Source organism: Microchirus variegatus (genome assembly GCF_963457635.1).
Source record: "Microchirus variegatus genome assembly, chromosome: 1".
NCBI classification, from domain to species: Eukaryota; Metazoa; Chordata; class Actinopteri; order Pleuronectiformes; family Soleidae; genus Microchirus; species Microchirus variegatus.
Window position 1 is genome coordinate 31468856 of NC_139802.1, and position 10972 is coordinate 31479827.

At 38.7% G+C, this 10972-nt stretch overlaps 1 protein-coding gene across 1 annotated transcript; it reads left to right on the forward strand.

Moving 5' to 3' along the window:
- Positions 1 to 2057: 2057 nt before the first annotated feature.
- LOC310937539 (nuclear receptor subfamily 4 group A member 2-like) lies at positions 2058 to 5750 on the forward strand (the record flags this gene model as incomplete). Its single annotated transcript, XM_083901822.1, has 6 exons — positions 2058 to 2876; positions 4160 to 4289; positions 4457 to 4614; positions 4701 to 4900; positions 5208 to 5386; positions 5491 to 5750. The coding sequence occupies 6 exons, from the start codon at positions 2058 to 2060 to the stop codon at positions 5748 to 5750; spliced, it is 1746 nt and encodes a 581-aa protein (XP_083757948.1).
- Between the last annotated feature and the right edge of the window lie 5222 nt (positions 5751 to 10972).

Consider the following 10972-nt stretch of genomic DNA (forward strand, 5'->3'; position numbering starts at 1 on the left):
GCGGCGACTGAGGGCATCGTTTGTTGTTTAGCCTGGGTTTGACAGCTACAACCAGGAAACGGAGCTTCGTTGAGTGACGTCAGTCTCAGCCAATAGAAACGCAGACGTTGGTCAAGCTCGTCCAATTGTGTACAAGAGAAGGCGGGGCTATGATTTTGTAGTTGGGGAGGGCGAGGTTGCGCAACGCAGGAGTTCTCTCATCCTCCTCCTCTTCCTCCTTGAGGATAATTATAAAGAGGGAAAGAGTCACCAGCTGTCGTTTTCTCCTTCTTACAGCCACGAATGGATTACTGTACAGTGGCCCTCAGTTTCACATTCAATATGCAAGTGGATAATCACACCAAGTACCATGATAACAAACAATTGATATGTTATTTTGTATGACTATTCACTATATTTCTACCTTATCATGCAATCACATGGACTTTTGCTGGTATTAATGTTGCATAGTACATGACAATAAAGAATCTTGAAGACGATCCAAAATAAACACATAGTCATGCCAAAAAAGAAGCAAAAAGCGGGAGGGAGATGCAAAATTAACACAGCTTCCGAATAAATATGAACATATGCACCCTTTGTATTACTGGACACAAAGAAACTAAGCTGCCACAATAAATGGACAACCACAAAATGACACAATATTTACACACTGATGTTGGTTCACTAATGATCTTACAATACTAAACAGATACATTAAAAAACGCAGACATATAACAATGGTAATGTACTGGTATATACACTCAATATGTATAAATGTGTCATCTTTTCTGGAAATAAGTAAAAAAGATTAAATATGCAGCTTCCAACACAGATAAAATAACAGACTTGCTGGTGACAATGGCACAAAGTCCTACAAAACAAATAAACGAAACAAACACAGATAAGTAACAGATATAACCAAAATATCTACAAGTATATGAGATACTCAAGTACTACATGAATACAAAAGACATATGCACCTATAATAATAAAAATAATAAGACAACCACCGAGAGATGCACAACCATCACGCACAACCAAAATGATCTCAACAATTCCAAAAGGAGACAACAGAGACTCAAAATATCCAAAATCAGTGGAATCACAGCAAAGGAATAAATGAGACAAATCACAGACACAAAAAACGTGATACATGACATACAGTAAATCAATGATACCAATTTGAACAATATGTCAAATTGGTCAGATATGTGAATATGTATTAACATTAAACATTTTCATATACTAACAAGTGTGAAAGGTGAAACAAATGTGTTACTTTCACTTGTACGTATCAGTAAATTACTTACTTCAAATCTAGTTCCAACATCTGTATTAGTCACATGTTACTTAATGAAATTCAAATCACATCCAAATCCCCTACCTCAAATCCTCTCCACCCACCTCTGCTTTGTGCGTAATAGGGGTTTGGCGCACGATGCGCAGGGCACACCTCGTAAACAAAAGCACATTGTCGGTGTCACTGCTCATCAGTCTGCGAACCAAGAGTGCAGGGAGAAGTCATTTCAGCTACTCTTCAGACACTGTGGTGTTTTTAGTCGCTGCTAAATATTTAATCGATCAAGCAACACTAGAGCAAAGATGGTTTTATTTGTCACCGTCAACGTACACTGGATGGATTTTTAAGGTATTGCACATTCTGCTTTTTTTCTCCAATTATGAAGACAGCAATGGTTTCATGTTAAATCTTGCAGAGTGATGCAGTGGTGATTTTTTTTTTGTTTAATGCCAGACAAACTCCAGTGAAAATCTCCTAAATAAGACAACTGTAGCTAAGGTAAAACGAGTTCCAGACTATTTCTCTGCATGCTTACAAAAGAAAATAATGTAACAAATATATAGGTCTTATTTTAAATAAACTTTATTTTGTTTGACAATACGTTTGATAAAAAATAACTTGGTAAAGTGGTTAAAAAAACCACCCAAAATACATTAATCATTACATAGCCTACCCAATATTGCATGTTTTAAAAAGAACCAACTTGCAATTTGTTTAACATTCCTTTGTCCACTTTGTCTAGTTTGGACTGACTGTGTCCATGCTTGCAGGGATCATGCCGTGTGTCCACACACAGTGCGGCTCCTCGCCACAGGGAGCCAGTCCAGCTTCTCAGAGCGCCGGCGGAGAGCGAAGCTGCGACTTCCTCACGCCAGAGTTTGTGAAGTTCAGCATGGACCTCACTAACAGTGAAATTTCTGCTGCGTCGTCCGGCAGCAATCTTGGCCCTTTGACGGACTCCTACAACTGTGGCTACGACGTGAAGCCGCCGTGCGTCTTTCAGATGCCAGTACAGGGGGAGATCCCGTGCGTAAAGGTGGAGGACGCGCACGGGTGTCCGCGGTATCAGCCCAACCAGCCTCCACCGCACCATTCTGAGGAGCTGCTCTCCTCTCCAGGCTCCGTTTACTATTACCGACCTCCCTCTCCACACACCACGTCAAGCTTCCAAACTCCAGGACACATCTGGGATGACTCCGGTTCTCTGTATAGTTTTCGACAAGACTATTTGGCGGCGGCGCACAGGAAAAATTCACTATGCAGGTTCTCGCTGTTTTCTCTCAAACATGCGCAACATAGCGGCCAGAGCTTGCCAACCTGCCAGATGAAGTTTGACGGGTCGCTCCACGTGTCCATGAACCTGGACGCATCCGGGACGCAGCAGCCGCTGGACAGTTCCGGGGGTTTGGGAAAGCGACACACTGTGGGATTCCCCCAGCCACTGCACCTCGCACACGGTCACCCGTTTATGGACTACCAGAATTCAGCCTCGAGCCGTGGACCGATGGAGGGGCTGTGCGCGGTGTGCGGGGATAACGCAGCGTGCCAGCACTATGGAGTGCGTACCTGCGAGGGCTGCAAGGGTTTCTTCAAGGTTTGTTCTTAGTGCGTATTTAAAGTAGCAGGAAACACATATCATTTTCATTGGAATACGTGCAGATGGACATAATAACAAATAAATACAAAATCTAATTTATCAAAAAGTGTATATAAATTAGATTTAAACGCTGCTTTTTTAAGTTTACGACTGTATCCCTCTGTGTCATAATGAAAAGAAAAATCTGAAAAGGTGGATATATTTACTTTTTAAGATGGTCACGGTGCCCCAATAAAACTTAAACTCCGAGCCATAATATGTAATCCCAGTGAGACTTCTGACTGCCCTCCTAAATTGGACATTATACTTCAAATGCACGTTTTGATCCCTTGACACGTGCGTTCAGGGGGCAAATGTCATGTATGAAAATGGCCATCAGCGTGCCCTGAATAAAAACACGCCCCTTATTGTCTCTAAAGGAGATTCCCCCGGCGAATCCCCAGATTATGAATGGCCACGAGCCTGTATTTACCCAGACTACACGCCTGCTGAATGCCTGACGCACAACCTCAGCTGCTGCTCTTCATTTTAAATAGGAATATTTAAGACTCAGATTGTGGCACTGTTTTCAAAGAACCATTCCAGATATAGGTGACATCGTTCACGTGGAATAAGAAAGAAAGGTTCCCCATTCCAAAATATTAGTTGGACTAAAGCCCACTTTGAAACAGTTCTTTAAAAAAGTGCATCAAATGGCAGAAAATGTGGCATTCAGTTGTATGTTTTTACAGATGATCAGAATTGTATTCAAATCTGTGCTTTAATTTGGTCATTTTATTAGTATTACTTTTGATTATTATTTGAATTGACAGATTGTCAGTGTCAAATAAATGGATTAGACGAAAATCAACCTCAACGCACCTCAGATCACTGAAGTTGGATTTAACCATACAACAAATACCACAACTACTACTTCTAGTACTACAAATAATAATAATAATTCACACAATGATACAAAAGTGAAAAATCACAAAAACAACAAATATTCTGTACCTGATTTAAATTAATTACAGTACACAGTGTGTCATTGAGCCACAACGGTGTGCAGCCGATCCAGGAGAATAAAATACAGAAAAATCAAAACAATAAATAAAAAGGAAGTCAGTAGAGAGAAAAACCAACAAAACACACATTTGAAGTTACTTGAGCAGAATTTGTCCATGTAAATTGACGGAGACAAGCAAATATTTTGAAGCACAGAGGACTCGATGTCCTTGAGGAATTATGTTTTTCACCTGTAACTAAAGGTATTTTAATATTTTAACTTTGTCTTTATCAAGCGCACAGTGCAGAAAAATGCCAAGTATGTGTGTTTGGCAGCCAAAAGCTGCCCGGTGGACAAACGAAGGAGGAACCGTTGCCAGTACTGTCGCTTCCAGAAGTGCCTGACAGTGGGAATGGTCAAAGAAGGTAAATCCACACACCTCAAAACCACATTTCGCTTTTTAATTATCCTTTCCATTCACATTGACATTGAAGAAAAACACACATTTATTAAATTGAAAGTCACCATGTTGTATATGTTGTAATAAAGTTTATCCTAAGTAAAATAACAAAAGTATTATACTGATCTGCAGTGGTGAGGACCGACAGCCTGAAGGGTCGAAGAGGTCGCCTGCCCTCCAAACATAAAGCCCTCACAGACTCATCCTCACCTGTCAGCGCCCTTCTGAACGCCCTCATCAGGGCACACGTCGAGTCAAACCCCTCACCCTCTCGCCTTGACTACTCCAAAGTAAGCAGAGTTAACGAGAATCATTTGCCTTAACACAAAGACACGATGGTATTTCTCATCACCGACACTTGACAACCTTTTTTTAGTTCAGGGAGAGTCCCGGAAGTCCGCTGGGAGATGATGCACAACATGTCAGACAGTTTTACGACCTCCTGACCTCTTCGATGGAGGTGATTCGAGGGTGGGCGCAGAATATTCCCAGCTACGCCTCCCTAACTAAACACGACCAAGATCTCCTCTTCTATTCTGCTTTCCTGGAGCTCTTTGTTTTACGACTCTCATACAGGTACAGACCTCCAACACACGCGCGTTAAGCCCTGTTAGTATATCTCAGTCAAACAGTAAGCTGCATACTTTTTTGACACTGATGAGACTAATTCCTTTGAAACCAGACACATTAATGGTATTACCTGATGAAGAGGAAGTTTGATACCCAGAAATGAGAATTTACTAAGAGCACAGCACGTGATGAGGCCTACAATTTGAACTTTATTCTAAAATTCTGATAATATACTGCATACATGCAGAGGCCTGACAAGACAGTTCTGCCCCTCAGCATTTTACTTTTAGCACAAGCTGTCCCAATCTTTCAGATCAAATCCGGAGGAGGGAAAGTTGATCTTCTGCGATGGGTCGGTGTGGCACAGGTTCCAGTGCCTGAGGGGCTTCGGGGAGTGGATCGACAGCATCGTCGAATTCTCCGCCAATCTGCAGAGGATGAACCTGGACGTCTCCACCTTTTCCTGCATATGTGCCCTCACAATGGTGACCGGTGAGATGTTCACAAACACATAGATTCTGGCTTACGTTCTGGCTTGTGTCATTTTGTTGGATTTAGATAATCCATATAACTGAATCTGTTTTATGGACCCACAGAGCGACATGGACTAAAAGAGCCAAAGAAAGTGGAGGAGCTGCAGAACAGCATTGTCAAGTGTTTGAAGGACGGCGCGGCGTGCACTGATGGAGGCTCAGAATGTTGGTCCAACCATTTGTCCAGACTTTTAGAAAAGCTGCCTGAACTCCGCACTCTGTGCATCCAAGGCCTGCAAAGGATATTCTATTTGAAGCTGGAGGATCTGGTGCCACCACCTGCAGTAATAGATAAGTTATTCCTTGACACGTTGCCATTTTAGAGACGGGAGAGTAGAGCCGACACGCGGGGACAGCTTTATTTTTCTCAGCAATGGCAGTCCTTTGTGTCCAAAGTGAAGTGAAAGCAGAATGATTTCCATCATAAAACGTTATTTATAGTAATTGTTTATTATTGTCATTTTCATCATAAGAAGCAACATCTTTTGGAACAACCAAATCTATGTTTGCATGGTAATGGTGACTAAATAATAATTCATTTTAGTTTCATAAATTCCTCAAATATTGTTGTTTTATCATTTTACAATGTGACTGCCAGGATAAAACTAGAGATTCTAAGTGAATAAAATAATATTTGGCAGGTAAGTTGTTTTGTTTCCACACCTTTTTATGCTTCCCAGCTTGTATGCAGGCATTTTGGTACAAGATCTGTGTCCCATCTTGTTACCTTTTTTTTTTTTTCTAAAATTCATGCACTATCGGTAATATCGTGATTAACACAGTATTCAGTCGACGACCATGGTCTTTGTGTTCTCAGAGTAAAGTGTCATTGTCAATAATTTAATAAATAAATGAGGTTACAGATGTTGCATTTTGATTTATTTCAGTTATTTGAAGAACATTATTTTAACTTTTAAAAATGTTATTTATATATATCCCCCCCCCCCCTTTTGTATTAACTGGCTCAACATTTTTCATTTTGTATTTATTCATTTTTTTGTACTTTCCTATTTCCAGACATGTCATTATTTTTTCTGTAACATTAAACACTGGATGTGAGTAAATTATGTTTTGCCTGTAACACACAGGTTTTCATGGGCAATAAAGATGTTTTTCTTTTCTTTTGTTTGACACTGTGCAATAAGAACAGATAGGCTAGATGGTATATAATGTAGCTAATCAAGAATAAAATCAAAAAGACAAATGATTTAATGTACTTATTATTTAACTATAAGAAAACATTCTTATAGTTATTTTTAATCTAAAATCAAAGGCAAAGTTTCATATTTGCATAATTGCATAAATGTCGGAGGTCAGATTTATCCTTGGTGTGTTTCACATTTCTTTGTCAGAAATGCAATCCAGCCGAAGATTTTACACTACATATAATTTTCTCCTTCATACGGTTAAAGTGTGTGTGTGTGTGTGTGTGTGTGGCCACAAGGTGCTTGACATTTCTGCAGCCCTTTGGTCAAATGTGACATTAAAGATGCCACTTTCTTCTGATAAAGGCCATGAATTCAGCGACAGCACCGGGGGAAAGTCAAACAGCTGGAAATAAATACCGCTGCTGATTATTGTAGCAAATAAAATCTATGACGACAATTATGTTAAATCCTAATCCGATCACTATTGTGTATGACATGTTCCCTTTTCTTTTCTGCCAGAAAAGAATTAAATCATGTTATTATTATTATTATTATTGTTTAAAAAAGAAGTCAAACAAGGATTTATTATGGACAGGGATCAATATTACAGGCTGTTCACTGCTCCAGTGTGGCAGGCTGAGATAGAAATGAATCAATGATAGTATGTGAGAAAGGTTCAGTTTAGTCTGATGATGATGATGGTGATTGATGGAAAGACATTGGAGATAGAGAACTGTAAATCCATGGGAACATTATTGGCTTATAAGAATTCCAGTGTTAGACAGTCACTGTAAAGAGTATTTTCTATAATAATATCATCACAAATTATTGGTTGTGTGCTGGGATTGCAGTTAAGGAGGCATTTTGTTCCATGCATGTCATTTTAGTTTTAATTTAAAAGAGTTTTCACAGAATATTCACATTTAAATTTGAGCACCTGATATTATGTAATTATGTATTAAAGAAACAAACACTGACCCAAGGGTTTGAGGTTAATCAAGCACATAATACTGGGGGAAACCATTGGACTGTGTTGCGATAACGTTAAGGTTAATGCATACAGTCAATTTTTAATTGTGATTTTATGTTTGTCACCATATTAATTCCTCTGAATATTCTAACAATGTCTGTCCTAATTAGCTTAGCTAGTCATATTATCAAAAATGGTCATATTAGTATTTTTGCTTGACTCACAAAAAGAAAGGACTAATTTATTAACCATGGAAATATGTTGAGCTTAAACTGCTTCCTTCCATCCATCCATCCATTAGCTACCGCTTTTTCCTCCACCAGAGGGTCGCGGGGGGTGCTGTGCCTATCTCAGCAGACATTGGGCACTTATATAAATATAAGTAAATATTATGGAGAATTACAATCAAGTAGAATAAGATAATTGATTAAATGCAACAATAGAAATAGAATAGAAATATGGAGTGGATCATGTCAGAAGTGAAAGAATGTCTTTATGTTCTACAAGAAAAGGCCAATAAAGACAAACATGACAGGTGCATCAGGGTCATAGGAAACCACAAGACATGAGGCTGGAATAATATACAATCGCGTACTAATAAAATGTTTTCGTGTCCAGTAAATTCATGAGGGATGGCAGTGAATGCCCAGCGACTATTTATAAAGACAACATGCAAAAATCCTAACAGGAAATCAATGAATTAGACTTTATTTATGTACCACTTTTTTCACAAAAGCAATGCAACTCAAGTGCTTCCTATAAAAACAAAAAAACAAAAGAAGGAACAAGTCAATCTACCAAAATTGGGTAAAAGCCTATATGCTATAATGTTTTGTTAAGCACGGTTTATTGGAGGATTATTTTTCAGCGAGTTCAGTGACACAAGGGCATCACATGGAGGTTAGTTTGAGTACCAGTACAGGAAAGTAAAAAAACACCACTCAGTTAGCAGACATTTTCTGAAATCTTCAAGTGTTGCTTCGCTGCCTTACTGCCAAACTATTCATAGATAACATAAACTTTAAGAAGAGAGGTTTCTATCTTTTTTTTTTTTTTAAGGCTGCCGGCTCTGGTCGTAGAGCAGCATCTACTACTTTATCTCGAGAGCACGATTTGTGGGATGTTTTTTTTTTGCTGAGGCTCTGCCGACTTTGATCTCTGCATCCATCCAGCTTCAATACAGCTTAACCCTTATCACTGGCAGCCCAGACACAGCCAGCATCAACACAGATTTATAGGCAGGCACCCCTTCAGTTACTTTCAACATGTAATCCATCACAGATTATTACAGATTATCGATCAGATGCTTCAACAGCGGTAGTAATTCTGAATTTAATTGTCGGCAGTCAAACAACTGAGATTTGACCTTGTTTGCGGCTGTTATAGGAAATCAATTTTATTTGATAGGAAATTAAATAATATTTATTTCTCTTTGATTGCCACTTTGCTATTTTAGGAAACACAAATAGTTATTTCATTCAGTGACATTAAACTGAATTCACTCCTCTGAAAGAGCTTCTATTTGGATAGTTTACTTAGCCTCATTGTCCAATTACTTTTTATTGTGTCGTGGTATTACATATGACACATATGTCATATTATGATGTTTAAAAGTTATAGAGCTCAGTAACAAACGACAACATAAAATCAAAGATGCAACATATGAAAAAATAGGAATAAGAATATAGTCTTATAAGCGAGATTGTAAGTAATTCTTTCTGCCTGTTTCTGGTAATAATCACCTCATAATTGACCCTCGATCACTACAGCGCTTATATATTAAATATTTATAACTGACTGGCTCTGAGGACAGACATATTTCACTCTGGATGTTGCATGTCCACCATCACTACCGTGAAATCGAAAAAAGCAGCTTCTTCACTTTAAAGCAAACAGCTGCATCTCTGATGGAAAGAGGTGTGCCATTGATTTGTTGACCATCAGACGATATTCCAGTCACACCACCACACCAACACGGATAGCAGCATATGAATTGACTAATACTGATTGGAGTCTTTTTGTCAAAGAGCTTAAATTTGTTCAGGATTGACAGCAAAACAAATACTGTGAAGACATAACACTTAGAAACAACTCTAGCTCTAAATCTTCCTGTCATTAAAGCAACACATTCATTGGAGAGGATTATAGCATTTATTATATCGGAGGCTAAATCGCTCAGGGAGTCCCCGTCTCTCTCTAAGAGAATTAGCATTCTCTGCTAACGGGACAAACAGTTGCCTGAACACTTGAATCACTGATATGGATTATGTCAGCACCAGAATACAAACAGTGGATCCCCATGAGGTTCATCATCAAGCACTCAAAATACCCAAAAAGTGAAGTGTTTTAACACAAAGTCTGAGCTGATTTATTAATGGAAATGTGTTTTGACAAATTAAACAGTCGTTTCTTGCCAATACATGAGAAACACTGGTCTACAATATGCATATTGACCAGTATACACATGAATATATGTACGTACACACAAACAGGTAATCCAATTTTACATATATTTGCTTTTTGAAGCTTTAAATATATGTCAGACGGACTATGATAATTAGTGAAAAATATCATGTTGTTCTTTTTGTTGAAAGTATGAGCAAGAACGTGAACGACAGCTGTGATCAATATAAATGTCCCATCGACAGCCTAGAAACGCCGCTCCGTCCTGTCAACCGAAAACATCACAAGTGATTTCACATGTGGAGCAGCAATAAAAATAGATATTATTGATGAGAAAAATCTTCTTGCATTGATTGCCTTTACAGTCTATCTGCAGCTTTGGCGTTAAAGAGAATAAGTGCAGACAAAATCATCAACAAACAAGTTTCTGGGAAGCAAAAGAGCAAAAGCAAAAAACTCTGGCTGAAGATTGTTTGCGTCCACGAAAGATGATTTGTACCTTGTTACATTAATATTCATGTATATATGCACAAGCATCACACCATTGATTTCATTTCCTATGCACTCCCAGCGCAGACACTTGATTGGCTGAATTTAAACAATGCGTGGCCCAATGTCATGTCCATAAATTAAAGATAAACATTCCACATGTATGCTTAAGTTAGTGACTGGAATCCTGAGGTACAAGTGTTATGTACATTTATATTTGCAGACATTTCTGTAGGCAGTGTGTAGAAATGTTACGTTATGTTGTTGTTATGTTGTTGTGTTTTTTATCCATTTTTTTCAACATGACATTTTGATGTATGTGGCTGAGTTTTCAGCTATTGAGATAAGAGAAGTGTTGAATGTGTGTTTACAACATGGATGTATAAGTACTGGATTGGCTCAATTCATTCCTCTGGAGTTGCTCACCCAGTCATGGATGTATTATAAAATCTGGATAGAGCACCACCTGTCATGGTGGCCACTCTGGGTACTGCAACAAAAATAATGTGGCCCGATAGTAATGGCGCTTTTCCAC